Here is a 26925-nt window from a genome sequence, read left to right on the forward strand (position 1 = left end):
TCAACGCCCCCGCGGCCCGGTCTGTGACCAAGCCTCCTGGTGGATCAGAGCCTGATCAACCAGGCTGTTGCTGCTGGCTGCACGCAAACCAACGTACGAGCCACAGCCCGGCTGATCAGGAACTGACTTTAGGTGCTTGTCCAGTGCCAGCTTGAAGACTGCCAGGGGTCTGTCGGTAATCCCCCTTATGTGTGCTGGGAGGCAGTTGAAAAGTCTCGGGCCCCTGACACTTATTGTATGGTCTCTTAACGTGCTAGTGACACCCCTGCTTTTCATTGGGGGGATGGTGCATCGTCTGCCAAGTCTTTTGCTTTCGTAGTGAGTGATTTTCGTGTGCAAGTTCGGTACTAGTCCCTCTAGGATTTTCCAGGTGTATATAATCATGTATCTCTCCCTCCTGCGTTCCAGGGAATACAGGTTTAGGAACCTCAAGCGCTCCCAGTAATTGAGGTGTTTTATCTCCGTTATGCGCGCCGTGAAAGTTCTCTGTACATTTTCTAGGTCGGCAATTTCACCTGCCTTGAAAGGTGCTGTTAGTGTGCAGCAATATTCCAGCCTAGATAGAACAAGTGACCTGAAGAGTGTCATCATGAGCTTGGCCTCCCTAGTTTTGAAGGTTCTCATTATCCATCCTGTCATTTTTCTAGCAGATGCGATTGATACAATGTTATGGTCCTTGAAGGTGAGATCCTCCGACATGATCACTCCCAGGTCTTTGACGTTGGTGTTTCGCTCTATTTTGTGGCCAGAATTTGTTTTGTACTCTGATGAAGATTTAATTTCCTCATGTTTACCATATCTGAGTAATTGAAATTTCTCATCGTTGAACTTCATATTGTTTTCTGCAGCCCACTGAAAGATTTGGTTGATGTCCGCCTGGAGCCTTGCAGTGTCTGCAATGGAAGACACTGTCATGCAGATTCGGGTGTCATCTGCAAAGGAAGACACGGTGCTGTGGCTGACATCCTTGTCTATGTCGGATATGAGGATGAGGAACAAGATGGGAGCGAGTACTGTGCCTTGTGGACCAGACCTTTTCACCGTAGCTGCCTCGGACTTTACTCTGTTGACGACTACTCTCTGTGTTCTGTTAGTGAGGAAATTATAGATCCATCGACCGACTTTTCCTGTTATTCCTTTAGCACGCATTTTGTGCGCTATTACGCCATGGTCACACTTGTCGAAGGCTTTTACAAAGTCTGTATATATTACATCTGCATTCTTTTTGTCTTCTAGTGCATTTAGGACCTTGTCGTAGTGATCCAATAGTTGAGACAGACAGGAGCGACCTGTTCTAAACCCATGTTGCCCTGGGTTGTGTAACTGATGGGTTTCTAGATGGGTGGTGATCTTGCTTCTTAGGACCCTTTCAAAGATTTTTATGATATGGGATGTTAGTGCTATTGGTCTGTAGTTCTTTGCTGTTGCTTTACTGCCCCCTTTGTGGAGTGGGGCTATGTCTGTTGTTTTTAGTAACTGTGGGACGACCCCCGTGTCCATGCTCCCTCTCCATAGGATGGAAAATGCTCGTGATAGGGGCTTCTTGCAGTTCTTGATGAACACAGAGTTCCATGAGTCTGGCCCTGGGGCAGAGTGCATGGGCATGTCATTTATCGCCTGTTCGAAGTCATATTGGGACTTGAGTAGCTCACTCATTTCCTTGCTGTCATCTGTGTAGGACCCATCTTGTTTAAGTAGGGGCCCAATACTGGACGTTGTTCTCGATTTTGATTTGGCATAGGAGAAGAAATACTTTGGGTTTCTTTCGATTTCATTTATGGCTTTTAGTTCTTCCCGCGATTCCTGACTCCTAAAGGATTCTTTTAGCTTAAGTTCGATGCTTGCTATTTCTCTGACCAGTGTCTCCCTACGCATTTCAGATATATTGACCTCTTTTAGCCGCTCTGTTATTCTTTTCCGTCGCCTGTAAAGGGAGCGCCTGTCTCTTTCTATTTTACATCTACTCCTCCTTTTTCTTAGAGGAATAAGCCTTGTGCATACATCGAGTGCCACCGAGTTAATCTGTTCTAGGCATAAGTTGGGGTCTGTGTTGCTTAGTATATCTTCCCAGCTTATATCGGTTAGGACTTGGTTTACTTGGTCCCACTTTATGTTTTTGTTATTGAAGTTGAATTTGGTGAATGCTCCCTCGTGACTAGTCTCATTATGTCGGTCTGGGGCTCCACGCATACATGTCTAAACCTCAATTATGTTGTGATCTGAGTATATTGTTTTTGATATGGTGACATTTCTTATCAGATCATCATTGTTAGTGAAGATGAGGTCTAGTGTATTCTCCAGTCTAGTAGGCTCTATTATTTGCTGGTTTAAATTGAATTTTGTGCAGAGATTTAAAAGCTCGTGTGAGTGTGAGTTTTCATCAGAGCTGCCTCCTGGTGTTATTACTGCAACAATATTATTTGCTATATTCCTCCATTTTAGGTGCCTTAAGTTGAAATCCCCCAGGAGCAAGATGTTGGGTGCAGGAGCTGGAAGATTTTCCAGACAGTGGTCAATTTTTAACAGCTGTTCCTGGAATTGCTGGGATGTTGCATCCGGAGGCTTGTAGACTACCACAATGACTAGGTTTTGGTTCTCGACCTTTACTGCTAAAACTTCCAGGTAAACTCCAGGTAAACATCATTTGAGGCATTAAGCAGTTCTGTGCAAACAAGTGGCTCTGCAATGTACAGGCCAACATCCCCCCCTTTTGCCTGTTCACTCTGTCACATCTGTATAGGTTGTAACCTGGGATCCATATTTCGTTGTCCAAGTGATCCTTTATGTGGGTCTCAGTGAAAGCCGCGAACATTGCCTTTGCCTCTGCAAGCAGTCCACGGATGAAAGGTATTTTGTTCTTTGTTGCTGGCTTTAGACCCTGTATATTTGCAAAGAAGAATGTTATCGGACTGGTGGTATTGTTGACTTGAGGTAGTTGAGGGAGTGCCCTCTTATACCACAGTGTGACAATTTTATGTGGAGCAAGTCATGGTCAACTGTATCAAAAGCTTTATGTAAGTCAATGAAGATCCCCAGTGGGACTTCTTTTTTCTCTATTGCAGTGTATATATGTTCTAGCATGTGTATAATAGCATCATTAGTATTTTTATTAGGCCTGAATCCAAATTGGCAGGGGTTGGGTATGTTTTGGGAGATGAGGTAGGAGTAGATTCGTTTATGAATTAATTTTTCGAAGATTTTTGAGAGAGGGTGTAAGTTGGATATTGGCCTATAGTTATTCAACTCTGTTTGGTCTCCTCCTTTATGGATCAGGGTGACCCTTGCTATTTTGAGAACTGTAGGGAAGGTGGAGGATTCAATGGATTTGTTAAAGAGTGTTGCAATGATTGGTGATAGCACTTGTGACACTTTTTTGTATATAAAGGGTGGTAAGGTATTTAAATCTCCTGCCTTGTTTTTTAGTGCGTTTATAATAAGGGAGACTTCGTATGGGTTAGTCGGAGCTAGGAACAGTGTGTTCGGGTAGTTGCCAGTGAGGTAGTCATTTGGTGGGGTATCTGAGCTTGGGATTTTATTGGCAAGGTTTTGTCCTATAGTGGAGAAGAAATCATTGAGTCTGTTTGCTGTTTCTGTTGGTGGGAGTTGGGGTTCATCTGATTTTGCTAATTTTATTTCGCTATTTCGTGATATCTTTTTTGTTCCTAGAATTTCTGATACGGTTTTCCAGGTCTTTTTTATATCATCTCGTAAGTTGGATAATCTGTTCTCATAATACAATTTGTTTGCCGTTCTTATCAGGCTGGTTAGGATTGACGAGTAACGTTTTGTTTGGTCTCGGGTCATGTGACCCATTCTGTACTGTTTTTCATATCGGTGTTTTGTAGTTATGGATTTGAGAATGCTGGGTGTTAGCCAGGGACTGTTCAGTCTCTTAGCTGTCATCTGTTTAGTTTTTTTTAGGGCAGTGCTTGTTATAGAGATATTGGGTCTTTTTTAGAAAATTATTAATACATTCGTCAATATCTGTATAGATTTCTAGCTCAGTGTGCCAGTCAATGTCTGTTACTGCTGTTGTGAAGTTATTAATGGCTGCCTCATTGTGAAGTCTGAAGGTGACTTTAGTAGTGTCTTGGGGTAATTTACCAAGAGTTGTTATGAGGAAAGTAGGGTAGTGGTCTGTGGTATTATCTGTGATTATGCCTGATTTTAAAGGGGATATGGTGTTGGTCCAGATGTGGTCAAGTAGGGAAACACTAGTCTCCGTAACTCTTGTAGGTTTTGTTACTGTTGGTAGCAACATGCAGTTACTCATTGTGTTTGTGAATTCAGTAACATGTGGGTCCTGGTCTTGCAGGAGATTTATATTGAAGTCACCTGTGAGTAGTAAGTGATCTTTGTTCATGCGTGCATCAGTTATCATACTTCCTAGGTTTTGACTAAATTGGCTAATGTTTGACTGTGGAACTCTGTAGATGTTTATCACTGTGAGAGGTTTTTGTAGGTATTTGGATTTGAATTTAGCTATTATATATTCCCTATGTTCATCCCTTGTACAAGTATTAGTGATACATTCTAGTTGGTCTGAGTAGTATATGGCTGTGCCACCCCCTTGTTGGTCTGCCCTACAGTTGTGTATGGCTGTGTAACCAGGAATTACATAGACATCAGTAATATCAGGCTTTAGCCAGGTTTCAGTTAGTGTAATGATGGACATATTGGCATGCAAGGAATTTAGTAATGCTATGAGGTCATCGTAATGCTTGCTTAAAGATCTGATATTGTAGTTTAAGACAGTTATATTGTTGTTGGCTCTGAGAAGTGCCTTTGATTGTTCTGCTGTGTAGTAATTACAGTAACTGTTTGATTCATTTAAGTCATTAAATAAGAGGTTGGTATCAGGATCAATGCTTGTTATCATAAGATTTGTAGTGAATCTATAGTTAGAATTAAGTATAAAACAAAGTAAATAGTCTAAAGCTAAAAAATAGCACCTGAATTATTTAACAAATGTAAAAATAATGAACTAAGGTAGTTTTTTAAAGCTAAAATAAAGGAGACAATATAAAAGGGACTAAAAAAAATTGCGGTGAACAAATAAAGTGATGATCAAATAATGGAGCTTGGGAATATGATAGTAGGTAGTACTTTAAAGGTAATTCTTTAAAGTTAGAATTATAATATAAAATTATAATATAAAAGGGACTAATATAAGTTGTGGTGAACAATAAAGTGGTAATCAAATAAATGAGTTTTGGAATATAATGGCAAAATTGTGAACTTATTACACTTTAGCACCTGAGAATAGCACCTTGATTATTTTAACAATTGTGAATATATGAACTGGAGCACAGATCCAATTCCCTAAATCAAGAGCCCCTCACCAACATCAAGGAACCTTCCTTGAGGGGGTCCTATGTATACAGAACCATCAATATAAACTCTTCTCTGAAATTTTTCCTTGACAAGTGAAACACAACACACAGGTATAACACAAGACACCAAACACACTGACATCCCCGTGTCCGACTCAACTTATACAATAACTCAATACACATAAAAGGCCCTAAAATCTGAAATTCATCGAATGAAACATCTAAAGGTCTCCTGTTTGCCAATCGGTTCAGGGCTATTGTTAAAAAGCACCTCATCTCCCTAACGTAACTGAAACAGCAATACACTGTCAAGTAAAGCCAGGTCATCAAACTATGTCCTGTCTTCCAGTCTTCCTTCAACACCCACAGAAAATTGGTTACACATCTTGTACCATTATATTTGTACTTTTAAGTAACTTCCTGAATCTTCAGTATGGGTGGCCCGGTGACCTGGTGGCTAAAGCTCCCGCTTCACACACGGAGGGCCCGGGTTCGATTCCTGGAGGTGGAAACATTTTGACACGTTTCCTTACACATGTTGTCCTGTTCACCTAGCAGCAAATAGGTACAAGGGTGTTAGTCGACTGGTGTGGGTCGCATCCTGGGGGGCAAGATTGAGGACCCCAATGGAAATAAGTTAGACAGTCCTCGATGACGCACTAACTTTCTTGGTTTATCCTACCTGGAGATTATTCCGGGGATCAACGCCCCTGTGGCCCGGTCCACGACCAGGCTGTTACTGCTGGCCGCACGCAGTCCAACGTACGAACCACAGCCCGGCTGATCCGGCACTGACTTTAGGTATCTGTCCAGCTCTCTCTTCAAGACAACCAAGGGTCTACCGGTAATGCCTCTTAGTACTGGTGGGAGGCTGTTGAACAGTCTTGGGCCCCGGACACTTATGGTGTTTTCTCTTAGTGTACCAATGGCGCCCCTACTTTTAATTGGGGGTATTTTGCATCGCCTGCCCAGTCTTTTACTTTCGTAGGGAGTGATTTCTGTGTGCAGATTCAGGACCATTCCTTCCAGGATTTTCCAAGTGTAGATTATGATATATCTCTCTCTCCTTCGTTCCAACGAGTACAATCAAGTGCTTCCAAGCGTTCCCAGTAGTTAAGGTGCTTGACAGAACTTATACGTGCAGTAAAGGTTCTCTGTACACTCTCTAGATCTGCAATTTCACCTGCTTTGAACGGAGATGTTAATGTACAGCAGTATTCCAGTCTAGAGAGAACAAATGATTTAAAAAGGATCATCATTGGCTTGGCATCTCTCGTTTTGAACGTTCTCATTATCCTTCTTATCATTTTCTTTGCACTTGTGATCGTGGCACTGTTGTGATCCTTGAAAGTGAGATCCTCAGACATTACTACTCCCTCACTGAACACCATATTGTTTTCCGTTGCCCACTGGAAAACTGTGTTTATATCTTCTTAGAGGTTAACTGTGTCCTCAATAGATGACAGCCTCATGCAGATCCTAGTATCATCTGCAAAGGATGATACGGTGTTGTGGGTTATATCTCTGTCTATGTCTGATATGAGGATGAGGAATAGGATGGGGGCGAGTACTGTGCCTTGTAGAACAGAGCTCTTCACTATGGCAGCCTCCCATTTAACTCTGTTGACCACTACTCTTTGTGTTCGATTGGTTAGGAAGTTGAAGATCCATCTCCCCACTTTCCCAGTTATTCCTTTAGCACGTATTTTGTGCGCTATTACGCCATGATCGCATTTGTCAAACGCTTTTGCAAACTTCTGTGTATATTACATCTGGAGTCTGATTTTCTTCCAGTCCATCCAAGACCATATCATAGTGATCCAGTAGTTGTGAGAGGGAGGAGCAACCTGCCCTGAACCCATGTTGCCATGGATTATGCTGTTTTTGAGAATCTAGGTGGTTTGCAATCCTGCTTCTCAGCACTCTTTCAAAGATTTTTATGTAGGACGTTAGAGCTATTGGTCTATAGTTCTTAGCTAATGCTTTGCTGTCACCTTAATGGAATGGGACTATATCCGTTGTTTTAAGTGACTGGAATTTCACCCATGTCCAAGCTCCTTCTCCATAGTGTACTTAGGGCACGTGAAAGGGGTTCCTTGCAGTTCTTAATGAAAACAGAGTTCCACGAATCTGGGTCTGGGGCTGAGTGCATATTGGCCTGGGTGGCTAACCCTCCGGGGTTAAAAATCCGAATGAAATCTTATCTTATCTCTATTCAGTCACTCCGCTAAACTGAAGATAATTGAATCAGTTCGAAATAATAAGTCATACTTATGAAATTGTACCATTTGTTCATTAGCTACCTTTCTTATTGTATATTTGATTATAGTTAACTGTATAAGAAATCTTACTTAATAATTTATATCCAAATCTCAAGTAATCTTTAGAATCATTAGGATTAGTTTCCAAGAAATACATTGCATTCTAATGGCTGTCTTTTGTGTCTACCAATGTTTCATCACATATAAACAAATTTATTTTGTACCACATAAAGAAATAAGAATTCGTATTTGTATTTGTGATTATTATTATTATTATTATAATCAAGGGGGAAGCGCTAAACCCGGAGGATTATACAGTGCCTGGGGGGGATGTGGAAGGCATTCAGGCTTAATTCGGGGAACTTGAGCACAGATCCAATTCCCTAAATCAAGAGCCCCTCACCAACATCAAGGAACCTTCCTTGAGGGGACTTGTATTTGTGAAGTATGACTAAAAAAATAATAAATAAATGGAGACAGTGCGCATGTTGAGGTTCAGGTGTTGTGGTAACTTATAGTAAACAAACGTTGGTGGCACCGAGGCTGCTGTGCTACTACACTACTCTGCTTCTCTCTTGACACTCTACAGTCAAGATGCCTCGTGTTATGATTAAGGGAGGTGTTTGGAGGAACACAGAAGTAAGTGACAGATAAAAATGTATGGAAAATACAGTGTTTATCATGGGAAACATCACTGCTCTTATTTTCAAGCTTGCATGTAGACTTAATTTTTTCAATACCTTAGTAATCATGGTTTATCATAGTATTTTTTATATTTTTCAGTTGCTTGTTGAGCAGTATTTGGTACATTCTAAACCTAGCAATAAAAGTTTGGAAATGGGGTTTATATTATTAAACTAAAATGTACTACATTGTTTACCTGGAGTTTACCTGGAGAGAGTTCCGGGGGTCAACGCCCCCGCGGCCCGGTCTGTGACCAGGCCTCCTGGTGGCTCAGAGCCTGATCAACCAGGCTGTTACTGCTGGCTGCACGCAAACCAACGTACGAGCCACAGCCCGGCTGGTCAGGAACCGACTACCCTAATGTGTAAAATATTTTTACAAAAGTAGGGAAACTAATTGCTTACTTAACAACCATCGTACAGGATGGTTTGCTCTCCAGACAAAATGTATTTTCACTTAAGGTAATGAAGACTATTAGCCTGAGCTGGATGACTTCAATAAGGTGATAGGGATATCATCAAGCATTATACTATGGGTTAGGTTGCAATTGGAGCTGTGATCTTATATAGTGTGAAATTAAAGTTGGTTGCAAACTTATTGCCATAGTTTTCATTAAAAGTATCACAGGCCTCTATGATACTTGAAGTCTGTGAGTGATTCCGAAGGTTTGGTGACTTGTTAAAATATAACCACGAGTTATCTAACAACAAAATTTAGGTTTAGGTTGTGTTTTTTAATGTAAATTCTCCAGTATTAAGTGACTTATTAACACATCTTGTCCCATTGTATTTCTGTTGTAACTAAGTAACTTGCTGTATCTTCACCACCTCTGTTCAGTCACTCCACAAAACTGAAGATCATTGAATCATTTTAAAATAATGAGTCATTCTTTTGAAACTACTATTTCTTCATTAGCTACCTTTCGTATTGTACATATGATTGTAGTTAAGTGCATAAAATCTCCTTAATAATCTGTGTCTAAATCTTAAGTAACTTTTAAGCATTAGGATTAGTTTGCCCAAAATGCATTGCATATTAGTGGCTTTCTTTTGTCCCTCCTAATGTTTTCTTACATGTAACCTGCATTATTTGTATCACATAAAGAAATTAAAATTATATTGTACTGTAAATTACTACATTATGATTATGCAAAATCTGTAAAACTTGTCTAAACCTACCATCATGCTTAGCTCATCTGAACCGCAAATATCATCATCTAAGTAGGAGGCAACACCCTCCATCTTAGCAGACAATTGGGAAGTGAATCTTGAAAAAATACCAGGAGGATGAAATCCCAAATGGTAACCTATTAAACTTTAAAACCCTTTAAGGGTACTGATCATCAAAATCTCTTGGTTTTTCCTCAGTGATCAGTATTTGCAAATAAGCATTCTGCAAGTCAATTTTGGAAAATATCTTACCATTACCCACTACAGACAATAACTCTTCAATTCACAAATCATCATAGCTTTTGAATCAGGCTTTAGAACTGGCACAGTATGAGAGAGATTCAATAACTTCCTAATTAATAATTTGTCTGAAGGTACTCCAATCATTTCTGTCTGATAAAAAGGAACCGGTCTAGCTTTAACAAATTTGAGATTAGCATTACTCATTAAGTGAATCAGTGAATCATTACTATGATGCTTCAGATAGGTTTATTGGAATCTACAAAAAAAAATTCAAACACTTCCTCAGGACTGTCCAGTTTATTAAGTTTAGAAGATTCCTCTAATCCAGATAGACAGATACTGACTTGGAGCACAAGATCTTCACCACCAAATTTCTGTTAGTATTCTCTACATAAAATAGTTGTGACACTTCTACATCATTGTTGCATACTGATGCCACAACTTTGCCCAGCACTAATCTGCAGATTGTCATATGCACTCACATTCTTAGCACATAGATCATTGTACACATTTAATAATTTTGCTCACTCCTTGGACTGTCAGTTTCAAAGGGGACCTCTTTCTTGTCAAATGGCTACAAAATTATATTAGTAAGCAGTCACAGTAAATACTTTGTATTTAACCCTTTCATTGTCCAGACCACCAAAATTAATATTGCTTTCAGCATCTCCAAGGAGATTCATGAACGGTTAAAGGGTTCTGTCCTCACCTATGGAAACACCATCATGCTTGCTCAGAACACCTGCCCTAGCAGAAAAAAAATGTTCTGCCAGAAACCTCTTGGCTAAGACCTCTCGATCTTCTAGCCATTCCACTCCATATACTATATACTTTGTCTAGAATCCCATAATTGTTGCCGCTGGTTGAAGGAGAATTAGAAGACCAAAAAAAAAAAAAAAAGTGCACACGATCTCCCAACAAAAACAGAACAGTAGATGCCACAAACCACAAAAGTATAAATTACTTTTTTATTATTTACTATTAACACTTTGGCAAGCCAGGGTGACCCAAAAGAAAAGAAACAGTTTAATCATCATCATTCATTCAATCACCGTCTTGCCAGAGGTGAGCCTTCACTACAGGTAAAAAACTATGACATATCAACACCCCTCCTTCAGAGCACAGGTACTCTACTTCCCACCTCCAGGACTCAAGTCTAGCTTGCCAATTTCCCTGTATCCCTTCATAAATGTTACTTTGCTCATACTCCAACAATACGTCAAGTCGTAAAAACCATTCATATCCATCGCTCCTATCTAACACGCTTGTACACGCTTCCTGGAAATTCAAGCCCCTTGTACGCAAAACCTACTTTACCCCCTCTCTCCAACGTTTCCTAGGCCAACCCCTACCCCGTCTTCCTCTACAGATGTATATGCTCTCCAAGTTGTTCAGTTTCGTTCCATCATCTCTAAATGTCTGAATCACCTCAACAACCCTTTCTTAGCCCTCTGGATAATACTTTTAGTAACCCTGCACCTCCTCCTAATTTCCAAACTATGGATTCTCTGCATTATATTCACACTACATGTTGCCCTCAGACACAACATCTCCACTACCTCCAACCTTCTTGTTGCAGCATTCATCACCCATATTAGAGCGTTGGTATAATTATATTCTCATACATTCCACTGTCCTTCCCTGGATAACATTCTTTGTCTCCACAGGCTCCTCAGTGCACCACTCACCTTTTTCCCTCATCAGTTCTGTTATTCCCATTGTCTTTCATAGGCCCATCTGCTGACAATTCCACTCCAAATATCTGTATATATTCACTTTCTCCATATCCCCTCCCTCCAATCTAACATCCAATCTTTCATTACCTAAAATTTTTTGTTATCCTTATCTTACTCTTTCCTATGTTCACTTTTAATTTCCTTTTACATACCCTATCAAACTCGTCCACCAACCTATACAACTTCTCGTCAGAATCTCCCAAAAGTACAGTGTCATCAGCAAAATAGTAACTGTGACAACTCCCACTTTAGATTCTTTATCTTTTAATCCCACACCTCTTCAATCCTGTGTTACAGGATTACATTCACTGCTCTCCCTTCTAAATGCCCCAGAAAATGATATTCTTATTTTGCCTTTTTATCAGATATTTGGGAGTGGACGTGTCAGCGGATGGGTCTATGAAAGATGAGGTGAATCATAGAATTGATGAGGGAAAAAGAGTGAGTGGTGCACTTAGGAGTCTGTGGAGACAAAGAACTTTGTCCTTGGAGGCAAAGAGGGGAATGTATGAGAGTATAGTTTTACCAACGCTCTTATATGGGTGTGAAGCGTGGGTGATGAATGTTGCAGCGAGGAGAAGGCTGGAGGCAGTGGAGATGTCATGTCTGAGGGCAATGTGTGGTGTGAATATAATGCAGAGAATTCGTAGTTTGGAAGTTAGGAGGAGGTGCGGGATTACCAAAACTGTTGTCCAGAGGGCTGAGGAAGGGTTGTTGAGGTGGTTCGGACATGTAGAGAGAATGGAGCGAAACAGAATGACTTCAAGAGTGTATCAGTCTGTAGTGGAAGGAAGGCGGGGTAGGGGTCGGCCTAGGAAGGGTTGGAGGGAGGGGGTAAAGGAGGTTTTGTGTGCGAGGGGCTTGGACTTCCAGCAGGCATGCGTGAGCGTGTTTGATAGGAGTGAATGGAGACAAATGGTTTTTAATACTTGACGTGCTGTTGGAGTGTGAGCAAAGTAACATTTATGAAGGGATTCAGGGAAACCGGCAGGCCGGACTTGAGTCCTGGAGATGGGAAGTACAGTGCCTGCACTCTGAAGGAGGGGTGTTAATGTTGCAGTTTAAAAACTGTAGTGTAAAGCACCCTTCTGGCAAGACAGTGATGGAGTGAATGATGGTGAAAGTTTTTCTTTTTCGGGCCACCCTGCCTTGGTGGGAATCGGCCGGTGTGATAATAAAATAATAAATAATAACTATTTTTCCTGTACAGTAGATAACAGGGTTGTTATTTATAATATAAAATAATAAAGGATTTCTGTCCCTGGAAAAATGTACATAATGACCAGATTTAGTTTAGGTCAAGGTAGGTCATGTTATGTTATATTACATTATATTGGATTTTGTTTGTGCTTGGCAATAGTTTTGCTAAATTTACTTATGGAACTGAGGAAAGCTCATCAAATTTCATTTTCAATAATGAATTTGTTTTCAGATCAATAAGTCACAGTTATATGTAGTTTACTAGGCATCTTGAGGGTTTCTGTTCACTAAGTAAGAATGCAAGTATGCAGTCTTCTTTAGCAAAATCACTAAAATGGCTTTCAGAGACTCTTGCAATAATCTGATTTTTTCCGTATATTCTGTAAAACTGCCATTATCTTCAATACATTCACTCTGTTCTTTTAAATGTGGAAACTGGCTCAAATCCTCATTTTCTAAATGAGAGGTAAACAGTTTTAACTTCATCTTGAATGCCCTGATATATACTAAGCTAGGAAACAGTTTGTTCTTGCCCTGCAGTTTCAAATTTAGATCATTGGGATGGCTGGTAACATCTCTTAAAAATTTTAAACCTTTTATTTGATAACAAACAGCCATTTGTTATTACATAAAAGTTTCCTGTCAGAACCTGTCCTAGAAAGCTAGCACACCTCACAATGAAGGATGAGATCACCACATTCCAAATCAAACAAATCACAATATTCTCTGAATTCTCTGTAATCCTCTTGCTCTAATTTTATTCACACATTTCAGAACCAGTAGCATAATGTGTGCAAATTTAAAGTTTTTCCTCACAGTGACTCTTGGTGTGTATAATAGTGATATTTTAGTAGAGGATGACCTAAAAAGATTTCAAGCAAAGTTGCAGTCCCAACTACTTTGCCTTGGTAAAATTTATGTAATGTAATACAGTAGACCCTCATAGTACACAGTAGTTACAATCCTGAAAATGCTGTGTAGATAAAAATCCGTGTTATATAAACTGAAGAATTTATGGGGAAAATAGGGTTATGTTCCTGGGACACCCCCCAACAGCCAAAAAAAAACTTTTTTTAAACATCCAGATCTTTCAAAAATAAAAATAATGATGTCGTTTTTGTTGCCTAAAACTACAAATGCAACAGATATAATAATATTTACTTTAAATTGTGGTTGCTGGTGTATGTCAGTGATTGTGAAGAGAGTGAAGATGCATGGTGTGGACATACTGGGCTGAGGTGGATGGTTGTTGGTTGTCGGTAGAAGTGGATGGTTGAGGTTCTGCTACGAAAGTCGATGGTTGTATTGGAGTGCACATAAATTTTGTAATGGATCTCTGGCTTCTTTTACCCTGCAGTACATTATACATTATTCCAGAAGCTTGGTACTGCCAGGTTGGAGTCAGAGTCCATTGATGCAACTAGTTGTTTCATCACTTTTCTTGTGTAGTTACACAATGACTTAATAACTCCCCAATCCAGTGGCTGTATTAAAGATGTTGTCTTTGGAGGTAAAAATACAACTTTTACATGTGGGGTCACATCCAGCAAAGCTTCTGGATGAGTTTGGGAATTATCAAGAATGAAGAGAGCCTTGAATTCAAGGTTCTTGCTGTGCAGGTAAAACTTGACTTCAGGAATAGTGATGCTTAAACCAGTCAATAAATAGTTCCTCTGTCACCCAAGCTGACTGGTTTGCCCTCCAAATTACTGGTAAGGTGTTTTTATCTACACCTTTCAAAGCATGAGGATTCTTAGAGTGGTAAATAACCATGAGCTTACACTTGAAATCACCTGATGCATTACCACAGAGGAGCAAGGTGAAGTGATCCTTTGCTGCCTTGAAGCCTGGTACAGCCCTGTGGAGACAGTAGTCTCACCCACAGACAGGCGGTGGCCTGAGCTAGGGAAATATCCGGCAGGTGATACTTCTAATTTTTTCCCCTCTCGCAAACCGAACCATGTTAAGTTAATTTTACGAAGTGTTGTATAAAATTATGCTGCCATTTTTCAATAGTGTAATAACCAAAATGTACCAAATAAGTTCGTGTAATATGAGGGTCTACTATTTTATTATTTTTTATTAACACATTGGCTGTTTCCCACCAAGGCAGGGTGATCTGAAAAAGAAAAACTTTCACCATCATTCACTCCATCACTGTCTTGCCAGAGGCATGCTTACAATACAGTTATAAAACTGCAACATTAACACCCCTCCTTCAGAGTGCCAGCACTGTACCTCCCATCTCCAGGATTCAAGTCCGGCCTGCCGGTTTCCCTTGAATCCCACCAGCCTTCTTCTTGTTGCAACATTCACACTCCATGCCTCACACCCATACAGGAGAGTTGGTATAACTATGCTCTCATACATTCCCCTCTTTGCTTTCATGGATAAAGTTGTTTGTCTCCACAGACTCCTCAGTGCACCACTCGCCTTTTTTCCCTCGTCAGTTCTGTGATTCACCTCATCCTTCATAGATCCATCTGCTGACATGTCCACTCCCAAATATGTTTCTGAACACATTCACTTCTTCCATACTCTCTCCCTCCAATCTGATATCCAATCTTCCATTACCTAATTTTTTTTTGTTATCCTCATCACCTTACTCTTTCCTATACTATAAATATATTCACTTGTGGTGCAGGTGTATATTCTTCCTCATTACTTGTTAATCAGATCCATTTTTTGTACAATAATTATTTAGGTGCATTTGTGTAGGGTTCATTTGTTTTTTTAGGTAGATACATTATGGCATTAAAAAATTCTTTCAAGAGCAAATTTGATGCTATTGTATTTCTTTTAAAAATTTTCAGGATGAAATCCTCAAAGCAGCTGTTATGAAATATGGCAAGAATCAGTGGTCACGTATTGCCTCACTACTTCACCGTAAGTCTGCCAAGCAGTGCAAGGCACGATGGTTTGAGTGGCTGGATCCAAGCATTAAGAAGACAGAATGGAGCCGTGAGGAAGATGAGAAGTTGTTGCATTTGGCAAAGCTTATGCCAACACAGTGGAGAACTATTGCACCCATCATTGGTCGTACAGCTGCTCAGTGTCTTGAACGTTATGAGTATTTACTGTAAGTGGAACATCACAGTAATTAGTGATATCATGAAGAATATTTTGAATGCTTTTTAAGAACTGTTTTAATTTGTTATTGTTTTTAAAACTTGTTACTTTTCACTGTCCAGTTAAAAAGTGCACTAGGTGTTAAAATTGTGTTAATTTTAAAAATGTCTTTATAACTTTTTGAGGGTATAGTACAGTGAAAACTCCATAAAAACAAACTAATAGGCTGGAAGGGGTCTTCGCTTTAGCAAAAATTCATTCCAGTAAAACCTCTCATTAACAGATTTCTGCAATTTTGGACAAAATTAGCTGGACAAATGCTCTAATTATTGAATACAATGGACAAAAGTCTGTAATTTTGTCCATAGCAATAGTATCTGGTTGTCCTCTAAATTATCAGACCAAGCCTGATGACTCTGACATTTGCCCAGAGTGGCCATGTCCAGGATTTGTCTGTTTTCATTTTTCACTGAGCTGTAGGCCACCTTGCTTGGCCTGGTGGACAGTACAGGCAGACCAACCAGGCAGGTATGCATCGTGGCTGGTGGGCTCTCTAGTTGGCTGCCTGGCCGGCTGCCTGGCTGGCTGCCTGGCTGGCTGCCTGGCTGGCTGCCTGGCCACCTGCCTGGCCACCTGCCTGCCTGCTTGTCCAATCTGTTTGTCTTGCCTGCCGTGCCCTCCTTGATCATTGAAGCTAAAATGTTGGGTAACTTGAAAAACAGGCTGGACAAATTTAAGCGTGAGAAAGATTGTATTTCACTAGGACTTGCCTAGCATAGGCCAAAAGACCTACTGTAATGCTCTAATGTAATGTAATGAGTAGAACCTACCTAGCATGAGCAAGTACAGCAGGTCTGCTGAAATGCTCCCATAGTTTTATGTTAAAGCGTTAGTTTTTATCATTTCCCTCCTCAAGTTTTGAGTAAAATACATGTAGCACTATTTCTATAAATTACAATAGAATAGCACTAGTACTACAAGTTAAAATAGTACAGTGGTACCTTAAAGGACCCCAATGGAAATAAGTGACTCTGTCTGACTTTTTCGGGTTATCCTAGGTTCTCTACACATATGCTGCTATGTATGATAATTCTGTGTAACTGTATTTGTGTATACCTGAATAAACTTACTTACTTACTTACCTTGACTTACGAGTTTAATTCATTCTGTGACCGAGCTCGTAAGTCAATTTGCTCTTACGTATATCAAATCAATTTACCTCATTGAAATTAATTGAAATGCCATTAATTCATTCCAGCCCCCACTAAAAACCACCCCAATTGTTTGTTACGGGTTTTTAAATAAGAAAAATATACAGTAGGGCCCCACTTGTACAGCAGTTTAGGTTCCAGGCTACTGCCGGAAAGCAGACATCACTGGAAAGCAGAACGCCATTTTTTCCACTTATAAATGCATATACAGTGGACCCCCGAGTTTCGTGATTAATCTGTTCCAGAGAGCCCGCCGAAGGTCGAAATTCACAAAACTCGAAACCATTTTCCCCATAAGAAATAATGGAAATAAAATTAATCCATTCCAGACACCCAAAAATATTAAAATAAAATATTTTTTTTCAAATTAAATAAAGATTTACAAAATGAAAACAATCAGGAATCAAGTACGTACATGCATTTAAAAAAATAATAATAACATTACACTTACCTTTACTGAAGACTTCTGGGTGGATGGAAGACGGGAGGAGGGGATAGGAGGAAGGTGTACACTATTGTTTGGAAGGAGAATCTCCTTCCATTAGGACTTTAGGTGGCAAGTTCTTATCTGGGGTTACTTCCCTTCTTCTTTTAATGCCACTGGGAACAGCTTGAGAGTCACTGGACTCCTGTCACACAAAATATCTGTCCAGAGAGGTCTTTTTCTGGCGTTTCTTTAAGATTTCCCTGAAGTGGGACACAGCACTGTCATTGTACATGTTGCAGATATGACTTGTTTCAGCTTGGTCAGGGTGATAGTTTTCAACAAAACTTTGCAACTCATTCCACATTGCACAAATCTCCTTAATCTTTGAAGAAGGCACCTCATCCAATCCCTCTTCCTCCTCCTCTGAAGCAAGTTCCTCGGCTGTGGTCTGATGCTGTTCCAATTGAAGCTCTTGCAGTTCGTCAGTGGTTAGCTCTTCCCTGTGGTCCTCCACCAACTCTTCCACATCCCCGTCAAAATCCCTCTGGATCGTGTTCCTCACTTTATTTACCAAAGGGCTTGCACTAGCTTTCCTTGGGTCCATGATGACTTATTTAGCAGTTGAAAGCACAAAAAACAATGGAATACAGTGGACCCCCGCTTAACGATCACCTCCAAATGCGACCAATTATGTAAGTGTATTTATGTAAGTGCGTTTGTACGTGTATGTTTGGGGGTCTGAAATGGACTAATCTACTTCACAATATTCCTTATGGGAAAAAATTCGGTCAGTACTGGCACCTGAACATACTACTGGAATGAAAAAAGTTCGTTAACCGGGGGTCCACTGTATTATAAAATGTATTGTGTGAACCCACGGGGTGATGGTCACGTGTTGGTAAACAATGGCACACTGAGCATGAATGGTGTGGGAGACTGGCTTGGTGTGCGCGGTGACGGGCGGACAGGTACCGGACGGTCTCCGAAACATGAGTCTTTTCACGAAACTCGAGGCCAAATTTTTCCAAAAAAACTCGCCAAAGGTCGAATTTCACGAAAGTCGAGGCTGCCGAAACTTGGGGATCCACTGTACGTAAATGCCAGACAACAAATTTACACTAACTTATATTAAGTTAGTAATAGAACTAGGCATTAAAAAACACAAAAAAAGTAAAATACATACACGGTACATTCATTACTTACCTTAAAATATTTGTAGTCTTAATGTAGGGTGAGAGAGGAGTAGTATGTACTTATTTGTAGGAAGTTAGGTGTAGGTAGCCCTGGCTCCCCATCCCAAACTTAATTTACGTTATTTAAAGCAGCCCAGAGAGATAAAATATGCATACAGTACACTCATTATTTACCTCAAAATATGTGTAATCTTAATGTAGGATGAGAGGTGAGTAGTAGTTATTTGTAGGAAGTCAGGTGTAGGTAGCCAGTAGATGTAGCTATATAGTCCACCTGGCTACATGCCTGCACATATTTAATGCAGCCCAGAGCCACATTATTACCATCTGCATACCTTGTCCACTGAGTTTAATCATTTCTTTAGATGCCATCATAAATGAAGGGAGAAGTAATGAATAATTCATGCCGAGAGTTGTAAACAAAAGCAGATTCATACACGTTTTCTCTGGTGATGGACCAGAGAAAACTTAGTGTTTTTCCTTTGCCTGGCTACCACACCTCCATAGCATATAAACATGGTATGTTTATGTGCTACGTAACGTGTTTCTTATATAATTTTGAAGAAAATATCATAGAAGGATTAATGAAAATGTCTATATTAACGTAAAATAAGACATATAATGTCCCCAAGAGTGATTATTATTACGTATTTGTATTATTACTATGGCGTTAAGACTAGAGGGACTCTCTTAGTGATTTTAATGTGTACCTGCACCCCAGCACAGTGTGTAAGTATATTTAGGTACAGGTACACATTTAAAATATGCAATAACTTTAAAACACTTGAAATTTTTGAAAGTTTCCAGACATAATAGAGAGATGTGCTCACGGGGAATGTAAACAAACCGGGTGGGGCGCCATATTAGAAAGACGGAGCTGTATAGTAAATTTTGGGAATAATTTGAAATTGCCGTATTGGTGGAACGCCGTAAAGCAGGCCCTACTGTTTTTATAAATAAGAAATATCAACTCTATGGCTTATTTATCTATCAAAATTGATCTAATATGACATAAACACTATAAGTAACATAGAAAGATGATATATACTCTAGAATGAATAAAATAGGCCATAATATGGCGAGTGCCCAGGACCAGTCCAAGCATATAAAATCATTACTGCTCCTTCCTATAACGTGTTCTTTGGTCCTGGGCAAGAGAAAATGGAGTTTTCAGAGGCTAACTACACTAGATCACTAGTTTTATAAGGAAAACACAAACAAAAGCGATTTTCTTGGGAAAATTTTTTTCCCGAGACAGGAGGCTGGCCCGCATTCCTGGTGAATATCTTGGAAGTAAATTATTGACTTATTTCTTGAAGCCCACCATTTATTATTGAAGTAAATGCAATAATATTGACAGGAATCATAAAAAAATGATTGTTCTACAATTGGCTTGTGGAATATTGGAAATATTCCAAATATTTTGGGATTTGTGCGGGAGTAAAGGGCAAAATATTTTGCAAATGTCAAAAACTTAGCAACTTTATTTTATTTTTTGTAGAATAACTAAAGATAATTACACGATTACCTCCAGTGAGAACATCGCACTAGCATTGTTTTATAAGTACGTACCAACTAGTGGCGGCATATCTGAAGCTCGCTCGTAACTCGGATTTTGGCTCGCAACTCAAAACAAAAAATCGACCGAGCGACAGCTCGTAACTCAGAAAACTCGTAAGTTGGGGCACTCGTAAGTCAAGGTACCACTTTACTAGTACTACAAGTTGTAATAGAATAGCACTAATGTTACAAATTACAATAGAATAGCACTAGTACTACATCAGTGGACCAAGTCCACTATTTCAGAAGACAGTTGGACGATCATAAAATATTTAGTATTTTATAACTTGGAGGTTGTGGACAATTGGCATTATTATACACCCCACTCTTCCCTATTAGTCCGTTAATGAGAAGTTTCACTGTAGGATATTGAAAGTTTCGTTTCAGTGGACATAGTCTCCTTAGTCCAGACACAGACAAACTCCCAATGAAATGTATTTGGCTGATTGTATTGATTGACTACTGGACATACTTAAAATATACAAGAATATAATATTACAGTACAGTACTTTATAGTATAGCTGTACCTTTTCCTGAGTCAGAGGAACCACACAGCTCCAAGAGTAACATTGCAAATAGTGTGGGAGATATACAAGCACCATCACTTGCTTTGGAGGCCATTGTTAGCTCTTAAAGTGCTGAGAGGCTAAAAAAAAAAAAAATACCATATCTATTAAATGTTGAAAAATCTGGTGGTAATAAAACAGAACTGAAATGCAAGCAGTGCTTACATAATTATGCAACTGCAAAGTTGGCACTTTTGGAACTTGGTGTGGCACCATCAGGTAGTGCCCCCTCAATATGTAATAATGTAACTGATAATTTTTCAACTTTTTCTTCAATAAATGTACTCTTTTTTGCTTTGTTGTCACTAATATTGGGTAAAACTTTAATTCTTATGGATTATTTACATGTAAAAACAGTGCTTCAAAACTTAAACATTATTTACATCATATTCACTGAAAATATGCAGCAATACCTTACATAATACAGTTATTGTGTGTGAAAAAATACTGTACTGTGCAATAACATACTGATCAAGGTATTATTATAATGTGTTTTAATGTAATGTGTTCCAACAGTGCAGTTAAATGTGTCAGATCACAAAAGTATTTAGCTGTTTGCTTAGTACAAATCAGTGCACACAAAACTCTTGCACACACTTACAAATAAAGAGGTTATAAAAGATAATAATGAAAAAATAGTAGTACTAAAGATTTTTATTACAGTTGTAAATAAACAATGTACCACATAAAGAAAAAGATAATTTTTATTTTGAAAATTAGTTAAAGAACATAGTTTGCACAGTTTTTCTTCTTTTTATCGCATACATATCTGTATAGCAATGAATATCATTTTGTAATGCCTGCCTAACTCTAATGCCTCGTTCAGTGTTTGGATCTGTGTTCATTATTGTCACAGGCATCTTCTACTTTCACAGTTTACATTGATAGTTCATATAATATGAATTCTTTTGGAGCTTAGCATTTTCTTCTTGATATTCCTCTGTTTCTTCATGTAAGTGTTGCTGATCCATTTCTACAAATGTTGCATCATCAAGGTCATTGAAATGTGAGTCAATTGATGCACATTTTCTCTATCCAAAGCTTCTAATCTAAGATGATCTTTCCCAAGCTGCACAATGTTTTCACAGAAAGTTTCAATAGAAGTTTCAAAACCGGCAAAATCATTGAAACAATGCGGTGATGCATTGCTTGATGACATATTCTTCTGAAACAAACCTATTTTGTCTGCTTTAAAAATTTGCATCATTGTTGTCATTTTCTCCAGTCATTTTTTTTTTTAGATCATTAGGAAATCTTGTAGCTGCCTCATTGTCTGCACTGGCACTTTGACCTGTAATTTGAATATTATGGAATCCCATATGCTTTTTAAAGTTGTAAAACCAGCCACAACTGGACAAAAAACTGGAAAACATTAGGATGTGTTTCCACAAGACACCTGTTGCCGTATTCCCCCATCAGTAAAATGGGTACCTGGTTGTTAGTTGACTGGTGTGGGTCACATTTTGGGACAAAATTGATTTAATTTACCCGAAATGCTCTGCATAATAAGGAGTTTTCTGTATAGTGGTATGTCACTGATGTCAGCTAGGCCTGTATACCTTATGCATGTACAGTGGATCCCCGCATAACGATTACCTCCGAATGCGACCAATTATGTAAGTGTATTTATGTAAGTGCGTTTGTACGTGTATGTTTGGGGGTCTAAAATGGACTAATCTACTTCACAATATTCCTTATGGGAATAAATTCGGTCAGTACTGGCACCTGAACATACTTATGGAGTGAAAAAATATCGTTAACCGGGGGTCCACTGTACTTGTAGAAATAAATATATTATTATTATTATTACAATATTATTATTATATATTGCCATTTTATTTTTTTCAACATTGAATAGAGACTTGTTGCTTTAGCTTGAATCGTCATCTGACTTAATGGAATTCTTTTCTGGCTGCAGTCTTCACTCCATAACATTAAAAGATGGTCCACATTATCCATTTCAGAATTTCGATTTTTAAGAATCACTTTTGACATAAGAGATGTTGTAGCCACTCCATGTTATTTTATTTATCTTTATTCCTTATATGCACATATACTGATGCTTCATTCATTTTCTTATCATGTGCTGTTTTAGCATACACTGTACCATCTTTATATTTTATAATTTCTAGTTTTTATGTATTTATGTAATGTTAACAATTTATGTTTACTAGAATGCTCAGCATCATTGCATTTCCTCTTTCCACTTATATTTGTGCATAAAAGGGGTACTGGTAGTTTATATAATAAAAAAAATTGTGCATGTACGTACTGTGTAAAACTACGTGACTTCACTGCTTGGAGTCGAGCGATACTGACGTTCGCATCGTGCTAGTCCGGTACATAGCAGCAGTCCAATATCGGTGCATAATGCGGTTAAATAAAATTTATATTATTAAATTTATAAACTGTATTATATCAAATCCAGTACTGTTCAAAACCATACTATGCAAAGTATTACTTTATAATGTTTTGTTTATATTTATTGTTTGTGATGTTCTGTTAGATATTATTACTATTTACAGGTGCTGGTTATTTTCTTAGAACTGTTGTAGTGTGTGGAAGTCTTTGAAACATGGTATCAGAGAGTGGTAAACAAAGTCATAGCAACATGTGGTTCCCACAATGCACTTGCAGGCTGGGATTTTTTCTCAATAGTGCACACCTACTGCACACACCCATTCTTTGTTGTGTGGGCTGCTTGTGCTTCTTGCACCAAATTTGAAACTGTGAATTTGAGTTACCAGCACTTTTCAGGGTACTTTAACTCTTTTGCTGTCAGTTATGTAGATCTGTGTCATTGAAGCCAGGGTCCCTGACAAAGTTCTACGTCATGAGCTCAACTCACTCAAATAAGCTAACTGTTCGCAGTAAATTTTGGCATGGATATGAGAGACTGGGTCTGTGCAGTAAGTGCACATATAAAAAAAATCCTGCCCCAAATGGTGCATGATGGGAAAACAAAACTTTTGACTGTATATATGGTTTAAAATAGCAACTGTGTTTTTTTTTTTTTTCAGAATTTTTATGGTTTTAGTGGCTGTTCTTGGTATCATTTGATAAAATGGAAGACATATTACTGAAACAGAGATGATTTTTATTGGTTTCAGGACTGGAACTAGCTTGAAACTGAAGTCTAATAGTGAAAATATTTGATTTTTGCTGATATGAGACTATTTTATGGGCTCTTTATAGGTCTGATTCAATTATTGGGATACTATAAACCATGAACAAGCTTTCCTGGTTATATTTTATTATCCAAGAAATAGAGTAAAGCTATTTTTGTGTGAATAAGATTTCAAAATGAAAAGCAAGGATAATATAAGAGAGGAAATGTTGTTTTAGTGCCAGGAATGTCTATATTGTTTATTATGGACTTTATTTTTAAATTGTTATTTTTTTTATTTTGTATGAAATTGGCCAAATTACCAAATTCAGATCACTTTATTGGGTAGTTGAAATAGATGAATGGGCTGTTTCTTATGCTCATTCGATAGAATGGAAGGAATACTAGTGAAATAGCGAAGAATTTGGATAAATTGTGCCAAGATCGTTAGCTTTGCACCTAAGTAATTCCGTGAGTTTTCCATCAAATTTTGTACTTTTGGTGTCATTACATTCAGGAAAAAATTCTCTACTATTTCAGTTTTTTGATATTGAGAACAAGTTTTATTTTAGGGATCTGGAAAAAGAGAAGGGGTTAATAAAGTTTTGGAAAACACTGTAAACCCAGGGAGACATTGGAGACACAATGATGACAGTATGTGAGCGCATGCACAGACAGAAAAAACTAACATGAACTGAATCACTGGCCCTGCTGTCCAGGAACAATGAAAATGAACACCTCCCGAATTAAGCCCGAAATGGACAAACTGGTTCATGTTAAAACTTTTTTTTTTTTATAGAGTTAATAAATGATTACCAGGATGATTGAAAATTCTTGAATGGGCAGACTGAACGTATATGATATCCTGTAAAGTACATAGTCTATGTTTTTCAGTAACTGTAAACTCTTGGCTTACCTGGAGTTTACCTGGAGAGAGTTCCGGGGGTCAACGCCCCCGCGGCCCGGTCTGTGACCAGGCCTCCTTAGGTCAGTGTCCCAGGATGCGACCCACACCAGTCGACTAACACCCAGGTACCCATTTTACTGATGGGGAACATAGACAACAGGTGGAAAGAAACACGTCCAATGTTTCTACTCTTGCTGGGAATCGAACCCAGGCCCTCACCGTGTGAAGCGAGAGCGTTAACCACCAGGCCACCAGAGCTTAGCTTGGTTTATGAAGCAAAGTATTAGGCTATCACAGGAAGTGGCCTACCACAGTCATCTAACGCTCGGGTATCTGTTTACTGCAAGGTGAATGTGGTTGCAGGTGTAAAAAAACTTGCCTACATGTCTCGCCCTGTGTGGAATTTGAACCGAATACCATTTGGTTGTAAGTCACCTAACACTGGCTACTTTGCTAGTGTTTGAAAATTTAATTGTCATTACTTTTTTACTAATTTGAATATGGCTTTATTGGTGGAAAAAAAAGACATATCAAAATGAGATCATTTATTGTTATGACATTTTGCTATTAGAAGCTTTATAGGTGAAATGCTGGGATAATAAAAATTCTCTTATTCCTATACATGTCTTTTCCACCACTTGTCAGCTCACAGTCATACTCCTACTGTAATGTTATTAATATTTTGCAATCATTTTAGAGACCAAGCTCAGAAAGGGGAAGATGATGAAAGTGTTGATGACCCTAGGAAGCTCAAACCTGGAGAAATTGACCCAAATCCAGAAACAAAGCCTGCTCGACCTGACCCAAAAGATATGGATGAAGATGAGTTAGAAATGTTGTCTGAAGCCCGTGCACGTCTGGCCAACACCCAGGGCAAAAAAGCCAAGAGGAAGGTAAAACTTGCTCATTTTATTAAATATAGTTGATGCTGTTCTTCAAATTTAGAAAAATGGAATATGGGATTCCCCCTAAACAACTCAAACAACATTATTCAAACATTTTTATGTCCCTGTCAGCCAGTTTTTCTATGCAATACAGCACCTTGTATCTCAGGAAAGAATAGGCTGACAACTTATTATTATAAGCAATTCTTTTCATGTTTTATCATACAATATTTTAAAATATACTGTAGTAGCTAAATCTTAAAACAGCCTTAAAAAAGAATCTGAGCAGTAGTGCCGGCACACCTTAATGGGAGAAGGTTGGTATGTTAAAAAAATTTCTAGCTATAGTATCTTTGTGGAAAAGAAATTCAGGACAGTTCTGTTTACAAATTCAGAAAATGCAGATAGACATATAACTTTCTAAAAAGTTAGCTAATGAAGCTTAAAGAAAATGGTTCTTGTATTTTTTCTGTCCCTATTGGTTCTCCTATAAGACTTCAGTATCCAGATAAGTCTATTAATACAGTATAATTAAGATACTAAATGCTGCAAAGAGTTTTTATGAGGATAGTGAGGCTCAGGTTAGGGCGTGTGGAAGAGAGGGAGACTACTTCCCAGTAAAAGTAGGTCTTAGACAGGGATGTGTAATGTCACCATGGTTGTTTAATATATTTATAGATGGGGTTGTAAAAGAAGTAAATGCTAGGGTGTTCAGGAGAGGGGTGGGATTAAATTATGGGGAATCAAATACAAAATGGGAATTGACACAGTTGCTTTTTGCTGATGATACTGTGCTTATGGGAGATTCTAAAGAAAAACTGCAAAGGTTAGTGGACAAGTTTGGGAGTGTGTGTAAAGGTAGAAAGTTGAAAGTGAACATAGAAAAGAGTAAGGTGATGAGGGTATCAAATGATTTAGTTAAAGAAAAATTGGATATCAAATTGGGGAGGAGGAGTATGGAAGAAGTGAATGTTTTCAGATACTTGGGAGTTGACGTGTCGGCGGATGGATTTATGGAGGATAAGGTTAATCATAGAATTGATGAAGGAAAAAAGGTGAGTGGTGTGTTGAGGTATATGTGGAGACTAAAAAAACTTTATTTATGGAGGCAAAGAAGGGAATGTATTAAAGTATAGTAGTACCAACACTCTTATATGGGTGTGAAGCTTGGGTTGTGAATGCAACAGCGAGGAGGCGGTTGGAGGCAGTGGAGATGTCCTGTCTAAGGGTAATGTGTGGTGTAAATATTATGCAGAAAATTTGGAGTGTGGAAATTAGGAGGTGTGGAGTTAATAAAAGTATTAGTCAGAGGGCTGAAGAGGGGTTGTTGAGGTGGTTTGGTCATTTACAGAGAATGGATCAAAGTAGAATGACAT

The 26925-nt window shown here is 38.7% G+C and overlaps 1 protein-coding gene across 1 annotated transcript in view; it reads left to right on the forward strand.

The window, feature by feature from the left end:
* Nucleotides 1–8082: 8082 nt before the first annotated feature.
* The window catches only part of Cdc5 (cell division cycle protein 21), a 47707-nt gene continuing 28864 nt past the window's right edge, over nt 8083–26925 (forward strand). Inside the window, exons 1-3 of the mRNA XM_070084517.1 lie at nt 8083–8233; nt 15440–15705; nt 25363–25558. Of these exons, the coding sequence (XP_069940618.1) occupies nt 8189–8233; nt 15440–15705; nt 25363–25558 (507 nt within the window). The 5' untranslated portion in view covers nt 8083–8188. The remainder of the gene's footprint in view (nt 8234–15439; nt 15706–25362; nt 25559–26925) is intronic.

Source organism: Cherax quadricarinatus, chromosome 13 (assembly GCF_038502225.1).
Source record: "Cherax quadricarinatus isolate ZL_2023a chromosome 13, ASM3850222v1, whole genome shotgun sequence".
Classification (NCBI taxonomy): domain Eukaryota; kingdom Metazoa; phylum Arthropoda; class Malacostraca; order Decapoda; family Parastacidae; genus Cherax; species Cherax quadricarinatus.